At 47.2% G+C, this 21,758-nt stretch overlaps 2 protein-coding genes across 2 annotated transcripts in view; one reads left to right on the forward strand and one right to left on the reverse strand.

The window, feature by feature from the left end:
- Positions 1 to 937: 937 nt before the first annotated feature.
- GSG1L2 (GSG1 like 2) lies at positions 938 to 15,768 on the reverse strand. The gene is made up of 5 exons (XM_034989825.1): positions 15,459 to 15,768; positions 7,141 to 7,188; positions 5,923 to 6,075; positions 4,035 to 4,146; positions 938 to 1,196 (listed from the first exon to the last, which is right to left on the reverse strand). The coding sequence occupies exons 1-5, from the start codon at positions 15,766 to 15,768 to the stop codon at positions 938 to 940; spliced, it is 882 nt and encodes a 293-aa protein (XP_034845716.1).
- A 3,323-nt stretch (positions 15,769 to 19,091) lies between these two features.
- The window catches only part of GLP2R (glucagon like peptide 2 receptor), a 51,522-nt gene continuing 48,855 nt past the window's right edge, over positions 19,092 to 21,758 (forward strand). Inside the window, exon 1 of the mRNA XM_034989303.1 lies at positions 19,092 to 19,208. Coding sequence (XP_034845194.1) covers positions 19,092 to 19,208 — 117 coding nt within the window. The remainder of the gene's footprint in view (positions 19,209 to 21,758) is intronic.

A 21,758-nucleotide genomic window follows, 5' to 3' on the forward strand; every position in this document is an offset into this window, starting at 1 on the left:
CTAAACATATACTTTTTTAAGAATGAATCTAAGTTAGGACATATTTAGGGTTATTATAATTTAGCAGTTTTTTTTTTTTTTTCAAAAAACCCAAATTATGTGTCTAACGACCTGTGGCCTCGATAATATGTTAGTTTAAAATACAAGAAAAACTTATATAATACTGTAACTGAACACATTAAGACACATGCAGAACCCCATTGCTTCAAACAAAACTCGCACATTTAGCAATGTTTATTTTTAGAAGCAAAAGTGCCTGGCAATTTAAGCACAACAACTCCAACATTTGTTCTACTTAATTGTGATAAGATGTCATTCCATTCGACTCTTCTTATTTTGTTTTATCATTTGATTATCCTTCCAAGTAGATTCTACTACAGGTAGAAATTAGGAAATTGCAAAGAAAATACATATTTAAAGTAACACAAAACCAATTCCTTAAATTTAAATTTGCGCTTTCTTAATTAAAATAACAGAGAAAGTATGGGATAGTCACACATACTATCAATGTGTGTGTGCTCATTAAGGGAAAATTTTCTGGACTCTTCTGTCAACAAACAAGTGCGGGCAACACATTTCACACCCTTTGTAGTTAGAACCTTGCTTTCCCCTTTCTTCAACTTCTCTTACCCTTAGTGCTTACATGTTCCTTCTTCTTTGGTTACCCTTATTAAGCCCACTGTCATGAAAGCTTGAGATGCTCATTTATACTAGAGTGTCAATGGTTGATATCTTCTGTAAGCGTAATCTCACTTAAAGACACTGACATTTTACCAGGAATCATTAGCTGAAGCCAAAGCTGTTTAATAAAGGGTAAGATGGTGGGTAGAAAGTTTACCTGGACCACAGCCTTCTGAAGCCCACCCCAGAGATGTTCATTGTGGACATAAGTGTCTGGCTTGCCTGTCTGTGCAGATTTGACATCCACAAGCACTGGCTAGCACATGGACACTTTGCCTGGGTCATTTGGTGGCAGGTGCTCTGACACACTCACGAGGGCATGCCTGTCAGGGCTGGGAGCAGCTTTTGTTTCCCAAACACTTTCCAAAGCCTTGGGTTCTGGGAAGTTTTGCTGAGAGTGCCGACTGCCCTTCTGTATCCTCTGCTTCTCTATGAACTCCAGGCGGGCTGCTGTGTATCTGTTCATGGCCATGACCGACACAGCCATGCAGAGGGCAAAGGAAACCCACGCGAGGCTGTCAACAAAAGGCACAGTTAGGAAGGAGCAGGAAAGAGGCTGTGGTTCCAGGGTTTCCTGCTGGTGGTCAGTCTGGTGAAAAACCAGCGCCTCTTTCCACCCAATTTGGACCTGGCCTTTGGATCACAAGTTTCAGAGACCAGCCAACAGTGTTGTTGTAGCCCAGTGGTTAAGAGAACGGACTCTGGGGACATTGTGCTAAGTTTGCACTGTGGGTTTGCCCCTATCTCTTATGAGCTGTGCACTCTTGAGCTGGTGACTTCATCTCTCTGGATCAGGTTCATCATCTGCAAAACTTGACTAATAGTAACACCACACACAGGGTGGTTGTGAGGAATTCAATGAACTAATTCTGGGAAGTACTCAGCATAGTATCTGCTAACACACCAGTGTTGCTTTTAGTTGTGGTGGTGGTTGGCTCTAACCCAGGGCACGACATTGGTGTTGTTACTTTCTATCTCTACCCTCTGGAAGCCTGTTGCATTCTGATATGATGATCTATACTTTTCACCTTCTATGGAACCCAGTGGAATGGTTGCTAAGAAAGAACCTCTGCCAACTGGCATTTGTGTGTTTTCAGGGGGTGAAATTCCCAGGTAAAATAGAAGTCCCCTTATCCAATTACCTACAAAGAAACCTACCCATAACTAATTTCTAAGCGCACTCTAGAGTTTCCAATCATCCTTAAATATAACTTGACATCAAAGATACCAACATCTAGGGGAAAGGCCCAACAGTAAACAGAAAAAAGCGGGGGGGAGGGGCATCTAAAGAAAAGAGATAGCACAAGGAACAGAAGAAAACAGCAACCAGAAGAAAACCCTTTGATCACTATCTACAGAGAGATATGAGAAGATGGTGCATGAACAAAGCAAGATCAGGATATATGAAAAAGGAACAACCAGAAAACAAGAAAGACCTTTTGGAAATTCAAGTAAGATCCAAATAATAATTCAGTAGGAAGGTTAGATGACAAAGAGAGGAACATTTTCAGAAAAGATTACAAAAAGAAGGAGCTAGAAAATGTGAGGGATACGATGACATTTAGATGATTAATCCAAGAGTCTCGATATTGAACTAACAAGAAGTTTCTAAAGAGAACAGAAAGCTAAGGAATGGAAATAATCAATGAAATAATAACAGAAAAATCCCCAGAATTCTAGGACATGAATATTCAGATTGAAGGACCCATCAAGCACAGGAAAGAAGAATGAAAGTGAATGAAAGACTCCAAGGTGCATTATCCTGACATTTCTGAACACCAGTAATAAAGAGTAGAAAACACCAGCCTACTTATAATGGAACATGAATCAGAAGAGTATGGAACTCTTCCCAGAATCAGTAAGTTCTAGAAGGAAATGGAACTATGCCTTCACATTTTTCAGGGAAAATGATTTTCAACAAAGGATTCTACACTCTGCCAAACTATCAATCAAATATGGAGCATCGAATAAGTACCTTTCCAAATATGCAAGAAATAAAATAATTTCTCTATCATTGGGGGATGTGCCCCCACAAAATGTGAATGCAAAATAAGTAAGATAATGATATGGAACCTAGGAAACAGCTCTCCTGTACAAAGGAGTGGCAAAAGGAAGTGTCATGTGGCATGCCTCAGAATAGCCGTCCCGAGTGGAGAGAAAGATGGGGGGCTTTGGTGGGGCTAGAGGAGTGGGTTAGGGAAAGACAGAATTGAGAGATTGCTATGTTTATGCTATTTGATTTTTTTTAAAGATTTTATTTTTAAGTGATCTCTGCTTGATCTCAAACTCACGACCCCGAGATCAAGAGTTGTGTGCTCTACAGAATGAGCCATCCAGGTGCCCCTGTTTAATACTATTTGATTTTTAAACACTATTTGCATCTATTTCTTTGATTAAGAGTTAAGTAATTACAAGTAATTGGAAACGAAACAAAATGATATTGGAAACAAATAGACCATTCTACAGATTCCTTTGATGTTTGGGATCTACTTCAACCCACAGCATCAGTTGACTATAGTTGTTGGCCCACCTGACAGTGATCTGAGCTCTAGTGCAGCTGGGTTCTCCACTGTGGGTAACACCAGTGACGTCACCTCAGAAACAATGACACCTGTCTGGAAGGAGGCAACTAAAGTGACACACAGGTCGAGGGAATGGTGTGATGCTCAAAGAAATGTTTGTAAAAAAAAAAAAAAACTTCTTCAGGTTGAGACACAAACTGGGAAGAGTACAAAATCTAATAAATCATGCGGGTAACAGTATACGGACATGTTCACCAAACTCCAGAACGGTAAGATGAGGGAGTAAACCTAGAATGTGTTATTTGTTTTACAAAGAGAAAAGTAACATAAGAGATTGTTATACAGGATGAAAATGTACGTGTGTGTGTGTGTGTATAAAACTGCCGCTGTACTTCGGAGATCCATATCAAAAAGAACCGCTGTGATCTTATATGGCATGGCTGAGTCTTTCCGTTAAGAGACAGAACTTTTATGTCCTGGCTTTGTCCATTAGAAACTGGGGCTGGGTCTCCCAATACTGAAGTATTTACTAGGCATTATTACTCGGGACTCTCCCCCCAGCTGTGTTTAAGAATGGAATAACATCAGTGTCTCCGTGGCTTGAGGACTTGACTCTGGGTCAAAGATTTTACCAAACCTAATCTCTTTAAATGCCTATGAATGCATGAGACAAGTATCATCCCTTCACAGAGGAGAGAGCGGGGCTACAGAATGGTTAAGAAATTCATCCAAAGTCAGATGGCGGAATGATGGCCAAGGTCCGTAGTCCTATAAAACCCGTGTGCATCCCTGACAGCCCGTCAGGACTTGAGGACCACGGCCAGAACTCACCAGTAGGACCAGCCGTAGTCCCACGTCTGAGGCTTCCAATCTTCTGGTCCAAGGTTCACAGTGATTTGAAAAATGGTTGTGTACATCATGTGGGCCACCATGCTGAGAAGCCCTGCATAAGGAGAGCTCTGTGAGCCAGAGTTAGGAATGGAGTTTCTCTACCTTATGTGAGTTGGATGAAAGAAAGCCAGTAGCATCCTCCTTGAGTCCTTTCAAGCTGCCTTCATGTTTCACATATGCACTAATTCCTTATTTTCATGAATTTGCACAGTGGCCAGGTAATTCCTCCCATGACGAACTCTCCCCAGTCTATAATACCCCTGTCTCCCTATGCTCAGAGGCTCCGATGTTCCATTCTCTCTTTCCCAGCACAGATGAGGGGTCCTTGAGCTACATTTGGCCTGATGCCACATTCTACAGTCTTCTGTCATGTTATTCTTTTTCATGTGGATGATTTGCTAAGGCTTCAACACTGGGATACTTTAGATAAAAATCTGAGCATGTTCTGGCCACACTAGACTCACGTGGCAGTATTCAGGAGGAACAGAAATCAGCTGCCAAGGGGATTTTCTTTCCTTTGTAAGTGTCTTGGTTTTTTTGCCTGGAGACCCCCGAAGACTTTTTTTCCCATAGGTTTGGAGGATATGTTGAGGGTTTGAGTGCACTGTGTCTATTTTTCCAGGTACTTGGAGGGAGCTTTCTATATAGAGAATTTGGTCTTCTGTTCAAGAAAGCTTTCTTGAATTTTACTTTTAAACCCTAGTTGTTTTGTTGTTTTGTCTTTCTTTTTGCAGGGACTCTAACTACACATATGGTGTTTTAATTTAATAAATGTATGGCAAATGGTGGCCAGTTAGGGATTGGCTTCAGGGGTCCAAATAGAAATAGTTTTAATTGGTGGGGGCAATTATATGTTAATAGGGCTGGCTGAAGTCTTTGTGATGTAAATCCTCAAACATTTTACCTGACATTGTGTTCGCAGATCCCAATGATCAGACATCCGGAAAGAAGCCTACTCTCATGATCCTGGGGGGCTCTCGGGGATGCCAGAACCTGGGGAAGAGTCTCCAAGAGTCCATGGCCTGCCTCTTTGCTATGAAGATCCATAAATTGGATTTTATCATCCTAGTCACTGGTGATAAGGCTTGGGAAAGACACCTGACACTTACCAGCACAGAAGTGAGCTCCCAGTTGGGCTGATGCACTATTAACAGAGCTTCAAGTATCGGGACAGAGAATCGAAGGAAGTCATTTGTTTGGGGTTCTTCTCTTGATGGAAAGGCCAACTCAGGAGACCAAATGAAGTTGCTCTAAAAGTTGCTTGGAGGACACAGAAGAACCCCACCCCCCAAAAAGGGTGTTCTTCGTTCTTATATGTACACCAAACTTGGATGATGATTTTTAACAAGTGACCATTTCTTGCATTCTTACTACATACTAGGTGCATTCTTACCTAGTCATCACCATAGTCTCTTGAGAGAGCTGGCTCAGAGAGGTTGAGTGACTTGCCTGGGGCCACACAACCATTAGGTAGCAGGGATTTGAACCCAGGCAGAATTTTTCATGCACAACCACCCTACTAAATTAGGCAATTTCTGTTCTCAGAGCCAGTGTATCTCCTTCCCAGAGTTGTGATAAAGGCACAGTAAGACATTTTATTCTCCAAGCCCCATGCCTACCCCATTTCTTTTCATCAGTCACCCAAAGCATCATTGCTTTCCCCGCAATGGGGTTAACTCAGCGACTTCTCCGGTAGACCAGCCAGCTGTCTTGATGAACTGGCCATCGACAGAAAAGAGCCAGCCTGCACTTTGGCTGAAGCTCTGTCCCTCCGACTGGGGCAGGGTGCGGGGAGTCAGCCTGTCTGAATACTGCTGTGGGCAAGTACCTGCGAGCACCATGAGGATGGCCACAGATGCGTCCACCCTGAGCCAGTGGAGCCCAGAGCCATGATAACTCACTCTGGAGCCCAGGAGGATGGCACTTGTCAACAACAGAAGGATATTCAGGATTTCAGCCCCAATGGACAACCACAGAACACCTGCAAAAATGTGAGAATGTCAAAGATGTTGAGCACTGAGAATTCAGAAGTACTGCCATGTCTAGCCCTTTGATTTAGTTCACTTCTAAAACAAAAGAAATAAATAAAAAATTAAAAATAAAAACCAAACACCAAGGGGTAAAAAAACCACAGCTATGTCTGTTGAATCTTGAAAGTTGGCAGTCACAGAGGGCTCCTTGGTGTTGAGAGAGGATTGTGTAAATATTGTCCTTTGCTGGGAGGGAAAAGAAATAGAATAAGAGTCTGATGTGAAGACACGAGAGATGCTGGGGGTCTTTATTCTCTAGCTCCACAGCTAATGCGTTGTTTAGATTTCACCAGAAGACTTTGTCTTTTTAAAGAAGAAGCACACAGTTAAACAAGAGGACAGAGATGTCTGAGAGTTTAAGAGCCCTGGTTAGAGATCCCAAAACCTTGTTTGTTTCTATGTGAGACAATTATTTGCCCTCTGGAGGGGATCCCACCTGAGGCTCCAGGGAACTGTGTTGGAGGTGGGGGCGAATGGGTCAAGGGGACAGGGAGGGAAGCTAATGTTTCTGGAAGTCCTCCAGTAGAGCAAGCTAGGGGCTGGGGACCCAGCAGTGGATGAAACAGGCATGATTCATGCCTTCACAAAACCTTTATCCCAGCTGGGGAAACAGATACGGAGAAAGTCATCGCGGATTTGATGAGTGTTATGGAGACAAAGTGCTGTAGGCAGTGGTGGCTGGAGCTCATCTCTTCCCAGCCCTGCATTTACCTTGTATTAGTAGTTTGCAGTGAGCCACGGCGGGATTATTCATACCCTGGAAAACAGCTAACACTACCCGTCGGGGCTTCCCACCGGCAAAATGGATGGTTTGACATTTTCCAGCACCACTGACTATAGGGCATGTGGAGAGAGCCAGCGGTTCTAGCTTCTGGATTTGACTTCATGGGAAAACCATAAATATCTCTCTCATCTTTTCCTGCGTCCCAACAAAAACAATAAAAGTTATCCAAATTATGGACAGAAAAAATTATCCAAATTGTGGCTGGTGGACAGAACACGAGTAAGGTATTTACCTTGTTCTTCAGCTGGTATTATACTCTGGAAACTCCTACACTTTTCACCTAGAACACAAGGAGAATATAGTCATAAGTAGGAGTAGCTGTGACAGTTAGCGACGGACTGTGTTACTATCTATCCCTGGTCATGTTGAACAAGGATTGGGGAACGTGGCAGATTGCTTTATTGTTCATAGACGTGTAGTGCCCCCCACCCACCCTACGGGAGCATGATTCAATCCCATCCCATCCCGTGAGTCCAGGCTTGGCCATATGACTTTCTTTGGCCAGTGAATAGGGAGCTGCTGTGAGATGCGTCACTTCTGGTCAGAAGCTTTAAGAGCCAATGGACTGCCCACTGGTTCTTGTTTCCCTGCCTCTGTGATCACAGAAGAACACGTCTGGATGGAGTGTCTATCAGCCTGGGTCCCTGAATGGCTGTGGGGAGCCACAAGGGCTGTGGCTCACCCCTTGCCGACCTGAAAAATCCACACAGAATGAACTAGAAATGAATTTGTTGACTGAAACCACTGGGATTTGGGGGTTGTTTGTTACTGCAGCATAATCCAGCCCATCTGGACTGATACTGCGAGCCTGAGACCAGGGGTTCTCAACTTCCCCAACAGCATCCGTTATGGTGTGAGCCTCAGATAGTTTGTTTCCAGTTAGAGGGAAAGTAACAAAGTTGGTATTGATTTTTTTAATGTGTTTTTATTTATTTATTTATTTTTTATTCTTATGTTAATCCCCATACATTACATCATTAGTTTTAGATGAAGTGTTCCATGATTTATTGTTTGTGCATAACACCCAGTGCTCCATGCAGAACGTGCCCTCCTCAATACCCACCACCCGGCTAACCCGTCCTCCCACCCCCCTCCCCTCTAGAACCCTGTTTGTTTTTCAGAGTCCATCGTCTCTCATGGTTCATCTACCCCTCTGATTTCCCCTGCTTCATTCTTCCCCTCCCGCTACCTTCTTCTTCTTCTTTTTTTTTTCCTTAACATATATTGCATTATTTGTTTCAGAGGTACAGATCTGAGATTCAACAGTCTTGCACAATTCACAGCGCTTACCAGAGCACATACCCTCCCCAGTGTCTATCAGGTATTGATTTTTAAAAATGAATTAGAGCAGGGGCGCCTGGATGGCTCAGTCGGTTAAGCATCCAACTCTTGATTTCGGCTCAGGTCATGATCTCAGGGTCTTCCTGGGCTGCCAGGAACTAAAACAGGGCAAGGCAGGGCACAGATCATTGCCTCTTCAAAGGAATGGCTCTCTTGTCCCTAAAACAGGTTCGGGAGTCCCTGCAGTAGCCTCGCTTTGAGGATTTAATGACATAATACGCACTGAAATCGCACTGAAATAAATGAGTTCCGCTGGGCCCTATTTGCATGTGACTAGCACCCATCATTATTAATTACAATAGACTCTAAGTACCCTGAGGGCCAGGATCACGGCACCTGCCTTTGCTGGAAGTTTTCAGGGACAGAAATAAGCTCAGGGGAGCATCTTTCGACTGTGGAAATTACTTCTTCGGAGGAGGAGAGAAAATCCCAGATAAGTCCCCTATTCAAGAGCCTACTGTGGCTCCTTATTCCTCCAGCACTGAGTCAAAATTCCTCTTCTTTTATGGCCAGCCTCCTCTCCCTGTCCTCCCAACACTGAGCCCTTCCCTTGGCTTCACTTTCCACCTGGTCAGGCTCACGCGGGAAGGATCCTATGCATGAGCAGGTGCACATTCGTGGCAGTGCTTGTCTAAAGACCATAATCCTTGAGATTTGCCGTGCTTGTCCTCATGAAACTCCAAGTGCCCTGGGGCCTCATTGCTTTGCACGTCTGCAGTGCACCTCTGCTGGGCTATAGGAGAAAGAGGAACAAAGCCTGGGTTTATGATACAGCCATTTGCTTGAGCCGCCCTGCTGGGATACATTCTCACCTGTCACATAACCATCCACAACAAACATTTTACACAGCTGGGGTGAGGACGACAGCCTTGGGGACCCATCTGCCGATCTAAAGCCACAGTGGCCTCTTCAGCTTTTTAATTAAGTCAACTTTGGATTGAGGCGATGGGTCCGTTCTCCTCGCAGATTCTGTGATTTGGGGCAGTGGCTGTGATGTTATGGTCACAGTCCCCCAAATTTGTCCACGTCCCCCTGGTTCTACCAAGGAGGCCCCCACAGCATGGGGGGGGGACATCTCTACATTCACACGCTGCTCTCAGAGAGACTTCATACTCTAAACCTCGCTCTCTTCATCTGTGAAATGGGTGTCATACAAGTCCTCCAATGAGAAAGTTTGCAAGTATTTGATGAACTGCCTGACACTTTTTTTGCGGGGGGGGGAGTGTTTCATTATCCATAAAGGCAAGTACCCATAGTCTTTGACAGATTTGGAGGCCAGGCTCAGACAGGTTGGTAGAGTCAGAATCGGAGACTGGGCTCTCCCACCTGAGACTCCATATCCTTTTGCACAGCACCACCTGCTGTCTTTCTACATAATGCATGGGGGAGTAATTGTCTATGTTGCCTTCCCAAGAGGACTGCCCTTTGTCACAGGAATAAAGAGGGGGCCAGGTACAGAACCAGGGGCGGGGCGAAGAGAAAGTGGAGGCCAGCCAAGGAGATTAGGAGAATTCACCAAAGCTCTGAAGTCTGAGGTCAGCCTGGGCAAAGAGTCAGGCCGTAGTGAGCCCCTGATTAATCTGAATCCTCAGAAATGGTGTTCCTCTTGAATGAGGCCAGCAGGATTAAAAGGAAAAATCTTCATAAATCCCATGAAGCCAGAGAGGCGGGTGTTACATAGCTCGGCGGTAAGGGCTTCACCAGCCAAGCGGGGAGACAAGCCAGCTTGGGACACGGCGGCCAGGTCCCCCGCACTGGGCTCTCGCATCCCCGTCTGCTCATCCTCCACTCCCACCGCCCATGGGGTGCCCAGGCCCCTCTGTCCTTGACCTTTTGGGAGTTTAGCAGAACAGTGAAGAATTGGAAACCAGCACATTTTTTTGACTCATCACTTCGCCATTTCAGAGGAGGGAATCAGAGGTGCCGCCCCCCTTGAAAGATATCCTGGCAGCAGGAATGGGGATAGGAAGAGGTGGCTTGAGCAGGGGATGTCCCCAAATCACACTCCAGGCAAGGGCTCCCTGGAGGGTCAGCTTTTGCAGGGAGGGAGATGAAGCTGATTCAGAGGGAAAACATTCACGAGGCCTCATGGTGCCGCAGAGCTGGGGGTGGATGGGCTTCCCGAGGCCCCTTTCCTGGGCTTATTTGGATCAAGGGGTACTCTCTCCAGGCTGGAGTGCTTACTGGTAGGTCTCCTGAGCAGCCCGCGCCCCTTCTGACCCTCTCTCCGAGCACCATTTGGGTGCCTTCCCATTCACCTCCAGCTATAATCCTTTTCTTTCATGTACCCCGAATCTCCCAGGCACTTGTGATAAATTACACTAAGAGCAGATGTTTGTGTGGAGTGATCTTTAACTGGGGGCCCCAGGCTATATTCTGCTACAGACATACTTTCTCGGGCCGATGCAATGTTTTCAAGATACTTTTTTTTTTAAGATTATTAATTTATTGGGGCGCCTGAGTGGCTCAGTCGTTAAGCGTCTGCCTTCGGCTCAGGTCATGATCCCAGGGTCCTGGGATCGAGCCCCGCATTGGGCTCCCTGCTCAGCGGGGAGCCTGCTTCTCCCTCTCCCACTCCCCCTGCTTGTGTTCCCTCGCTCGCTCTCTCTGTCAAATAAATAAAATCTTTAAAAAAAAAAAGATTATTAATTTATTTATTTGAGAGAGAGAGATTGAGTGGGGGGGGAGGGGCAGAGAGAGAGAATCCGAAACAGACGCCCTGCTGAGTACGGAGCCTGATGTGGGGCTGGATCCCACGACTGCAAGATCATGAGCTGAGCTGAAACCAAGAGTCAGAGGTTCAACCGACTGAGCCACCCAGGTCCCCCTTCAAGATACTTTAAAACTGGGAATTTTCACATGGAAATACAAATATCTTACTTCCGAGAAATCAGAGGTTCTGACAACACCGAGCGCTTAAGTCCATGTGGCCATAAAGCTGAACTGAGCAAGGGGCTGACCCCTTGAGTTGGGGATGAGGTGTCAAGGTCATTGACATTCCCTGATGGCCTTGCTCCATTCGCTTCTGTTACCACTTTCTGTGGGCATTGTTTTTCGACCTGTGATGAATATCTTTTGTTTTATTCTCTTGTATGTTTGCTATTATTTAATAAAAACTTAATTCTAAACTTTTTGCTCTGGGGGCATCTTGTAACATGTGAAGGTGATCACGTTTCTCTTAAAGGAAAAAAAAAAAGGTGTTCTGGGGAAGATGTCCTCTTCTTGGTTCTTAATAAAGTGATGACAATATTTAGAGACTGTGGTTTACCCAGACAACATTATTATAATAGGAAACATATTAAAATGTGAGCAGAGGTTTCTTGGATTGATGGATACAAATGTACTCATTGGCAATTATAAGACAATTGCTTTTCGGTCAAGTTTTGGGCATGTTTGGGGGGGAACAGGGAGTCTGGGTTAAGAAATCTGAGCTCTATGTCTTGCTCTACTAGAATCTAACTGTTCAGTCTTCGAGGGGGCACTTCTGCCTCTAGATCTCGGTTTTCCCATCTATAAAATGCACCTCTTGTTTTAGGTAAGTCTCTCACAAAGAATGTTCCTCCGAGCAGACTCTTTTTCTGGGGTCAACTAATTTTGGGAAACCCTGGGATATGTAATACATAGTAAACAGACTTCTTTATTGTGAGACTTCTTAGAAATGTTAATATGTTAGTGTGCATTGCGAATTTTCAAGAAGAAAATGTAATATGCAACATTTTCCAATTTTTTTGACAATCGAGAAACTTTTTATTTAATTTTACAAAAAGCATCTCAAAAAGCATCTCTTGGGGGGGGTGTCATCTTTGAGAAAATCCAGTGAGGCGCTTGTTAAAGCCTCTTTCTGGCTTGACATCAAGTATATATGATGCACATAAATCCGAAAGGGGTCAAGAATGACACTCTTTATTTCTACTTGGCTTTGTGCATGAATCACTGAGAACCTCAACCCTCCTTAGAATTCAGCCTGTGTTCCTGACAATATATTTAAAAACCTTTTAGTGGTGTGATCCATGAGAAGGTGGTATGTGTGTGTGTGTGTGTGTGTGTGTGTGTGGGTAGTAAACACACCCTGCGTTAGCAGAAGTGCCAAGGAGACTCCTGGTCTCTAGAGGAAGAAGTTTGAAAGACCCTCACACAGCCATTGGTCCCTGTTTTAGGTCGAGAAGGCCCCCTCCCCCGACCTGGTAATAGTTTTTTATCAGAAAGCTCAGGGACAGTTTACATCATCTATCTGCACAGTGTTTGTGTGAGTATGTCAGGCATGTGCCATACGCCAGAAGACAGTTTGCACCTGCTTCCAGCCCTGCCTGAAGCCCCTAGCTTTGACATCATTTAAGAGATGAGGCTTCCAGTCCCTGAAAAGCCCAGACTTCCCTTGAGTCCAACCCCTGCAGAATCCTTTCTCCCAGTTCCCTGGTCATTGGGGAAGCAGCTCCCAACTGTCTAATTTTCTAATTCCCGCCCTCAGGTTCAGGTTCCACTGTGACCCAACCTCCCCTAACATTACAGAAGCTTCTAATGTTCCTCAATTAGGTTATTAGGTTTTTCTTTCCAGGGAACATTGTCTTACTCAGTTCCTTGTCCTGGAGTGACCGTGACCTTGTGTTGCAGGGGAGGAGAAGCTGCCTCAGGTGACACTGAAGAGCCATGTGAGTTAAATTCTTCCATGTGAGTTAAATTCTTCCACCCTGCCTTGTGTTCTAATGCAAATACCAGAACTGTTCTGCCTCAGAACTTTGCTCACTCTGTCCTGTCTGCCTGGAATAATCTCAGCCCTAATCTCCATCTATTAAAATCATAGTCCTGCTTGGAGGTCTGGGTACCGTGGCCACCTCCTTTATGAAGACTTCGCCATGCCCAGAGCTGTAAGGAACTTCTCCGTCCTTTCTATTCCCATATCATAGATCAGTCTTTGTGATAACTTATCATCTTTTTCCTTGTTTTAGTTTCATCTCAGGTCTCACCACTGTGGCTCACTCGTCTTTCTATCCTTCCATTCTCCTAGCACATTCTTCCTGTGCTTAACAAGGAAATGGCTTTTAGCAAATTTATTCCATGCTGCTGTGAGTGCCCTCTTTCCAGAGGGCTTTGCTGTACCCTGGGTCATGTTTCTCTGACTTTGGTGTGTGTCTTAATCACCAGGGGAGCTTATTAGAGATACGGATAACACCAGATGGAAAGGAGAGCTGAGAGGAATAAAAAGCAAATGCTATGAGGATGAGAAAAGAAAAGGCAATTAGGAACTCTAGGAAAAGCAAAAAGCTGTACAAGAAATTTAATGTAATGATAGCACCTCTTTGGTTCTGTGATGAACAATATTTATATACTCTAAATAAATTATTGGTTTATTGATTTATTAGGAAGATGGCAGAACAGGTGTGGGATGTGGTCGTATGAGAGATTTAGCCTTATCTATTATGACAGGAACTCAATAAATAATGTCTAACATGAAGACAGCACATGTTTTTTGAAACATGGAAGCAAATACCAGAAGAAACAACTAAGCTAAAAGTGGTTTCCCTGAAGGGTGGGATTAGGTTATGAAGCTGGAAGGCAGCAGGGGACTGTTGGTTTTCCTTATAAGCGTTTCAAAATGATTTTATCTCTTATCCACGTGTAAATATTACCTTGGTTAAACATATTTTTTAAAAAAGGACTGTAGATTTTTAGACACCATCCAAGACCTACTGAATCAGAATCTCCAGGGCTGGGCACCTGGATTTGTATTAACTTCCTGGGCGACTATCATACACAGCAAACATTTGATAGCCCGTGTGATGCTTACATGCAGCTCTGGAAAATGAAGTAGGCAGTCCTCAGATGGGGACTTGGAAGGGAGTGGAAGTCTCCAAGCAACTTGCCTATGGGTTTGGTGGCCATAGTTTCCAAACTGAAAATCTGAGACTGCCTTTGGTGCCTTCCAGAATGCGGGATCGTGAGCCTCCTGCGCCTGTTTGTGGGGGTAGAGAGAGCGGACTTATAGGAAGATAGCTGCACTCCCCAGAGGACAGGGGTAGGGAGGTGCTTCTGGTAGGCTTATCTCTAGGTACTGTGGCAGTGTATGAGCCATACTTAAAGCAAAGGCCATTCACACTGACTGGGACATGAAGAAGAGTAAGACTAGGCACTGCCCTTCTGTGGCCCCCACTGGGACAGGATGGAGAGGGGTAAGCAGCATATCAGAGGGTTCCTACTTGGAGTCTTTTACTTAGACCTCAGGAATAAACCACTAATGCTATGAGGATGGGAAAAGGCAGTTAGAAACTCCAGGGAAAGTAAAAAGCTGGTCAAGAAATTTAACGTGTTAAGCCCAAGATCAAGAGAGAAATGGGGATGGGGGGGCTCTCCTTTCCACGTTGAGGGGTGTGCTTTCCTAGCAGGAAGGGAAGAGCATCCTGGCCCCAAGCATGGGCTTGGGTTTGCGGCCAGGCTACCTGACATTGGGGAGTCCAGGTCCTCCTTCCTCTGTTCCTTAGGAGGTAAAAAAAATTTTTTTTCTGATATATAAGAGCTCCAAATATCAACCCTTCCCCTCCCTCTTCTCTCTCCTCTCTCCCCCTCCCCCATTTCCTTCACCACCATTCTGCCAAACCCACAGAAGCTCAAAAGATCAGAGCTTCGTAATAATACGGTGAGAAAGGGGTTGGGCTTACCAGCCATGTGACCTGAAACTCTGAGCCTCAGTTTCCTCATTTGTGAGCTGCGAAAACAATACTACTCTGTAGGGTTATTTCAAGGGTTTCCAGAGACAAAGGTCTAGCTTGTTAAGGAATCTTACTTCTGGTAGCTGCTCCACAGAGGGAGTTCCCTTCCCACCGATGCTGATAAAAGTCAGTTTTCTAAGAGAACCTGCCATTCCAGGACCCCTTTAAAAGTGCAAGGACACAGTAGAGTGGGACAGGGCCACTTCGGGTTCTCTAGGGATCGGGTAACAGTAGCAAATGGTAAAAGCGAGTGTTTATTAACACATCGCAGCAAGCACTGTTGCAAGACCGTGAACGCAGTCATTCAGTCTTTATAATGACTCTGGGTCACGAGCACTGTTATCCTTCCTATTTTACAGCCGAGAAAACAGGCTCAGAGAGGTGAAGAAGCTTGCCCAAGGACACAGAGGCAGTCAGTGGCCGGGCTGGGACTCAGAGCCGGGTAGCACAGCTCCAAAGCTTCCTGCACCTGTCACCCACCCCTGTCCCCTGCGGCCGTGCTTACCTGCGCTGCCGAGGCCCTCCTCACAGGACTGCCAGAGCCCCACGTGGAACCTGCACTGGATGAACTTGTCGTCCCCCGTCTCCCAAATGTACTGGACAGCCTGGCTCCTGTTGTCCCTCCTGCCACCGCTGCTGTGGCCCCCGATGAAGTGAATGCAGTGCATCCTGCCCAGCTGGTCCCGGCACAGAGGCTTCGCCACCCTCCGGGTCCCCTCGCACCAGTGGGTGCTGCCCATGGCGGCGAGGGAGAAGGCCAGGGCGAGGCAGACGGGGAGGAGGGTCAGCACCTGCTGCCGCCTGGCCCTGTCCATGGCTGGAGGAGGCGTGTGGCATCGGGATGAGCAGCGGGCCCCCTCCCTGCCTCCAGATGCTACCCGCCCCTCTCAGCCCTGCCATCTGGCACCCTTACAGGCTTCTCTCATGTCCCCCGGGGGGGATCCTGGGTGCCCCCCAGCATGTGGCATCTGTGGCCTGAGAAGCCACAGGAGAAAGCACAGAGTGGGGACAAATTCCCATCAGCAGAGCCGGCCCTTCAGTCCTCCCCAGGGAGAGGGTGCGCAGGAGGAGGTTGGCTCTCTGGTTTTGTCTTTTTCAACCTGGGGTAAAATATGCAGAGGATGAAATTTACCCTGGTGACCATTTTTTTTTTTAAGATTTTATTTATTTATTTGAGAGAGAGAGAATGAGAGACAGAGAGCACGAGAGGGAAGAGGGTCAGAGGGAGAAGCAGACCCCCTGCTGAGCAGGGAGCCCAATGCGGGACTCGATCCCGGGACTCCAGGATCATGACCTGAGCCGAAGGCAGTCGCTTAACCAACTGAGCCACCCAGGCGCCCGGTGACCATTTTTCACTCTCACATTATTGTGCATCCCATCTCTAGACCTCTTCATCTCGTGACACTGGAGCTCTGCCCCTGTGAACACTTACTCCCCATCCCTGTCCCCAGCCCGGGCACCTGCCACTCTACTTCCTGTCCCTATGAATGTGGCCGCACCCGGGACCTCCTGTGAGTGGGGTCATGCAGTATTGTCTCTTTGCAACTGGCTTATTTCACTCAGCGTAATGTCCTCGAGGCTCACCCATGTTGCAGCAGGTGTCAGAATTAATTCCTTTCTAACGCTCAGTAGCCTCTCATTGTGCGGATAGACCACATTTTGTGCATTCATTCCCCTGTCCGCACTCAGGTTCCTTCCACCTTTCGGCTCTTGCGGAGGGCGCTGGTGCTTGACTGAAGACCAAGGGCGTTTGGGCAGGTGTCTGGGTGAGTCCGCCCCACCCTTGCCTTCCACATTCATCAGGGCACTCAGTGTTGGGTGCCAGAAATGCGCAATCTCACAGCCCACACAGCCTGTTCCCTGCCCAGCCCTAGAGAGACAGGGATGGCCAAGGACAACGTCCTGTTTCGGGGATTGAGAGACTCGAGGTGCGGGTAGTCTGGCCCAGGACCGAAGTGCTCTGCAGAGCAGGGGTGGGGTGGGCGGCACACACCCCGCAGGGTGCAGCATTCAGCACCGTCCTGGGGCCTCAAAAGCTGGCAGGCACAGCCCTTGGCGCCCTCACTCCTGCCCTCGCCAAGGGGGCCCTCCGGGAGTGGTGACACAGAGGGGACTACAGCCGCTTCTTGGGCAGAGGACATCGATGCAGGAGCGAGGGCAGGAAGAGTGTCACAGAAGGTGTCCATGCGGCATCTGAAACACACAGGTCCTAGACTGCATATTAGCACTCCCTGAGCACCCCCAGATACACCTGCAGACATAATGGAGAATCACTGGACTGGGCCGGTAGGAGAGAAGGGCGGTGCCCTGTGGGTCACTCTGACTCTCTACTTCCTGCCGGCGCGGGCAAGGGGACACGTCCTGCGAGCGCTGTGTTTGCAGCCTTGGCCACTGGTCTTGCGGGAAGAGGATTTATCACGTCTTATCACTAGATGGCATCTGTCTAACAGCGGGGAGGTCCTGGGTGGCCCTAACCCCTCTCCCTTCAGAAAAAGAATGTTTTTGAGAATAAGTTCAAAGACATTTGCTAGAATATTCTTACCGGACAGGCATTTCCTTTGCCGGTGTGCAGCCTGGAAGACAGAGTCGTTAACGTGTTGTTCCAGAATGGCTTTCCAGCCGTAAGGAAAGGATCGGAGCGTCGTTGGGCGCTCTTTGTCCTGCTATCCCAGAGAAGACCACACTGATTGCAGAGGTCGTACTATTGTCTCAGTCCATTTTCGGGGTCTTGGTTCACTATGAACATTTGACCTCTAAGGTTTAAAATCTCGCCACGTGGGGATCTTAAGATTTCCAAGGATTTCTAGGAAGCGATGCTTACTTGTTTTCCCCTAACCGTTCAGAATTCATTCACTCAGATAAGTTAGCGAAGATGAGCTCCTCTGTCCGACTTGAATGGAGAGAAAAACAAAACTAACCTAAATCCCAACAGGGTCTTCTTGTCTCTTGCCCACCTGCGTCTCAGCCAGGCAGGACCTCATCCTCCCCGGCTCTGGTCTGGAGGCTGGGAAGCTTGGACGTGGAGAGGTGGGGCCAGAAGGGCCGAGCAGAGGTTTTCAGAGACCCCGTGAGGGGCCTGCTAGAGAATAGGAACGTCGGTGGGGAGTTAAGGGAAGATCAGCACCTGACCAGGTAAGCCGCGACAGGTGATGCTGGGTCTCCCGGCCCTGCCGTTTAGTGCTGTGGGGCCGTGGGCCAGCAACCTAACCTCTCTGCGCCTCATTCTCCCCGCTGTCCGGTGGAGAAATCCTCACACCCTCAGCCAGTTGTTGCGAGGACCGATGAAGCCGGTGGTCGTGGGCTGGAAGATTCTGCACATGTGAAAGCGGTGAGCCCGCACAAATGGGTTCTTTAGCAAGCGCTGGTGGTGCTTTGCATGCAAGCCTCTGCCGGGTGGGCCGGGCGGCACAAGGGGCCACCGTGAGGTGTGTTTGACTTTCCCGCACGTCGTTTGGCTCTCGGGTAGACGGGACCTGAGTCCTGATTGGGGTTTTGCTTCGGGGCCTGGGCCAGAAGCTGCTATCTCCCTCGAACTGTTTGCATAGACAGCCCCCCTCTCCCCACCCCCCCCACGGAGGAGACCCTGCCCTTGGGGCCTTTGCAAGAAACGTGCTCCCTCGCCAAGACGCCCACCGCACAACTGGCCCGAGGCCCATCCTCTTAGCCAGTTGTTGTTCAGCAGCTGGAACCCCGAGGCTCCGGCCCGCGGGCCTCGTGCACTGAGCAGGGCTCGGGGAGCAGAACCACCGGCCGCCTGGCTTCGCCTCTGCCGAGGCAGTCCCTGGGAGCACAGCTGACTTGGGGGAAGGTCTGGGAAAAATCTCCCTGCCTTTGGGGGGGCTGGGGCGGGGGATGAGCCACTGCTGATGAGAAACCCGGGAGAATCATCGGTAGGTGGCCCTAGACGGGTTCAGACGCTCTCTGCGCGGCGTGGAGAGGGTTTGTGCAAACATTTCCCCGCTCGGTGCCGGGAGGAATGCCGGAGGGGGCCGCCTGTGGTACATCGTGGACTGTTCCAGAAAGGTGCCCGCGCCTGTGAAGTTGCAGGGGGCGGGGGGGAAAGGCGAGGCCGGCACCGGGTGGGGCAGCGCCCGGGAGAAGGAAAGGGGGACCCCCGCCCCGAGTCCGCGCGCTGCCCATGGACACCACCGCTGCCCGGGGGGCCAGGCCTCCCCCTCCCTCCAAGAAGCGCTCGCCCCCGGCCCCTGCGAGGCCCGTGCTCGCCCTGTTGCTGCTGCTGGTCTCCATCAAGCAAGTAAGAGCGGTTTATGATTTGGATTGTCATGGTGCTTGCTGTTAGGGTCAGCTCTGCATCTCTTCTGATCCTAGAAGCAGTTTCGGGCTCTCGCAGGCAGTTTGGGAAATATAAAACAGTACTGAGGCAGTAATGATTAACCATAAGCCTGGTATTCAGAGATCATCGCTGTTCATATTTTGGCATATTTCCTGCAAATCCTTTTTCTGTGCGTGTTTCTGGGCAGCCGGGATTACGATGCATAAAGTGTTTTGTATCCCGGTTTCCCCCCTTTACACCATTTTATAAACATTTTCCCAGTGTCATCGCGAACTCTGTAAATAGCATTTAAACTCGTCCCATATATGCTCCTGTCTGCTTTTACAATTTTCTCAGGCCTGAGTATTTAAAGGTTGATGGACTGTGGGGTTTTTCTCTTCTTTCCTTTCTCCTTTTCCTTCCTTCCTTCTTAGTATAAAAATATAGAATGTTCATTGTTTAAAAAAATAAACATATAAAATCCAAAGAGGTATAAATACCAACTATAAATCGCTGTATTCCCACCACCCAGAAATCACCCTCATTCGCCTTCGGGGGCTTATACTTCCAGACCTTTCTCCTGCTACTTATTTACATATAGGGCCTTTTTTCCCCCCAACAAACATAAGATCAGACTGTAAATACTATCTCGCTATCTGCTTATGTCTTAAGGAAATACACTAAGAGCTAACACAAACTAACCCTTCTATTGAACACACAATGCTCTAGGGCCAGTGTTAGCTGTATCCCTCGTATTAATTCATTTCGTGCCCCTCAGTGCAGTCCCTCCTGTTAATCCCACTTACAGATGAAGACGCTTTTCTGTGGCGGCAAAGGTAGCCCCAGGGCGTGATGTTTGAGGGCTTCACGGTTGTCTTATAATGTATGTGACCAGCCTCTGCAGGTGGGCATTCTGGTACCTTGTTTGGTTTTGTTTTAAGATTTTATTTACTTGACAGATAGGGAGCACAAGTAGGCAGAGCGGCAGGCAGAGGGAGAGGGAGAAGCAGGCTCTCTGCTGAGCAGGGAGCCTGATGCAGGGCTCGAATCCAGGACCCTGAGATCACAACCTGAGCTGAAGGCAAGCAGTTAACCAACGGAGCCACCCAGGTGCCCCAGCTTGTTTTATTCTTATCCAGGGAGACTAAACTTTTGCCCCTTTTCCCATTTGAGGTTCTATTTTCATATTGGACCATGACGTGAAGGAACCCCAGTCCCATTCATCTGAGAAATGCAGGTAATGAAAGTTCTTTGAGGAAAGGTTCTCTTCCTCCTTTGGTCCATGGGTGGAGTTCATCCCTGTGTGTAGCTTTGGGATTCTAAATCCCTCCTGCCCCCACCTAGGGAGGGCCGTGGTGCCCGATCTTGTAAGTGTTCACCTCATCGGGCTTTCTTTGGTTCTAACCTGGAACCTGACAGGCAGAAAACACCTGCCAAATTCTCTGCCACCGCGTTTGTCCTCAGAACCTCTTTGGTCTGTCTGTCCTCCAGGGTGCGTCTATAACCCCAATGAGCACCCCCTACACACACTTCTTGGTTCTCGGTCTTAAATCGCATATTTTTCCTCCAGATGTTTACATTACAAGGCTTTGCTAGACTTTCATGATGGATTTTGCTCACAGACGCGTTCCCTGCACGGAATATAAATGACCGTGGCATGTTTTCTGGCAGGAAGTCTTCCTAAAATTCACTTAATGAGAAATTCTCAGGGATAGTTTAGTTTCTAAATTCGAGCAGTCCACCACCACCCCTCCTCCCCGGCTGGACTCATTTAAGTTAATTAGCAGTTTGCTTTGGGTTCAAAAAACATAAACTCTCTCTCTAAGGCTCTTTGAGAAGTGAATTTGTGGCTCTTTCCTAGATTGCCGATGGGAGCGTAAAAAGGTGCATATTTTTAAATTAAAAAAAAAAAAAAAAAAAGCTTGGCGAGGATAGGTTGGCAGTCCATTATCAAAAGCCTTTAAAAATGTGTATACTCTATGACCCAGAAATTCCAATTGAAAGAATCTCTCCTAAGCAAATAAAGATGTGCTCAAATGTTTAATTGTGAATATTTTCAGTACAACAGCATTTATATTAGCAAGCATCTCAGCCAGTGTAAGTGTTCGAGGCTGGAGGATTTGAAAACTGAATCATATCACAGTCATTCACAGAACATCACGTAGCTGTTAAAATGGTGTTTTAGAAGTATGGCTCTCGAAATGGATACATATTCACAGTGCATCTTCTGGTGAAAGCATAAAACTAGATGATTTCCTTTTTTGGTTAAAATAAAAATGGAAAGAAAAAGAAAAAAAGTAAACAGAAGCATGTGCACCGAGAGAAGAGTCCGGAAGGAGATGGTAATTTTTGATACTGAGATTATATTCCAACTTCTCCCCTTTGGGGGCTTTCTTGTAATTTTTGTTTGATTTACAGAGAGGCGAATGCCTTCTTGAACGAAGAATACAATAGAATGTATTAAAAGCAATGCACAGAAGGTCTTTTTTCCCTTTCCCTCGATCCTTCCTCAGCCAAGTTAGTCCTTGATGC

The sequence above is a fragment of the Mirounga leonina genome, unplaced genomic scaffold, assembly GCF_011800145.1.
Source record: "Mirounga leonina isolate KUSES-001 unplaced genomic scaffold, KU_Mleo_1.0 Mir_488, whole genome shotgun sequence".
Lineage (NCBI taxonomy): Eukaryota > Metazoa > Chordata > Mammalia > Carnivora > Phocidae > Mirounga > Mirounga leonina.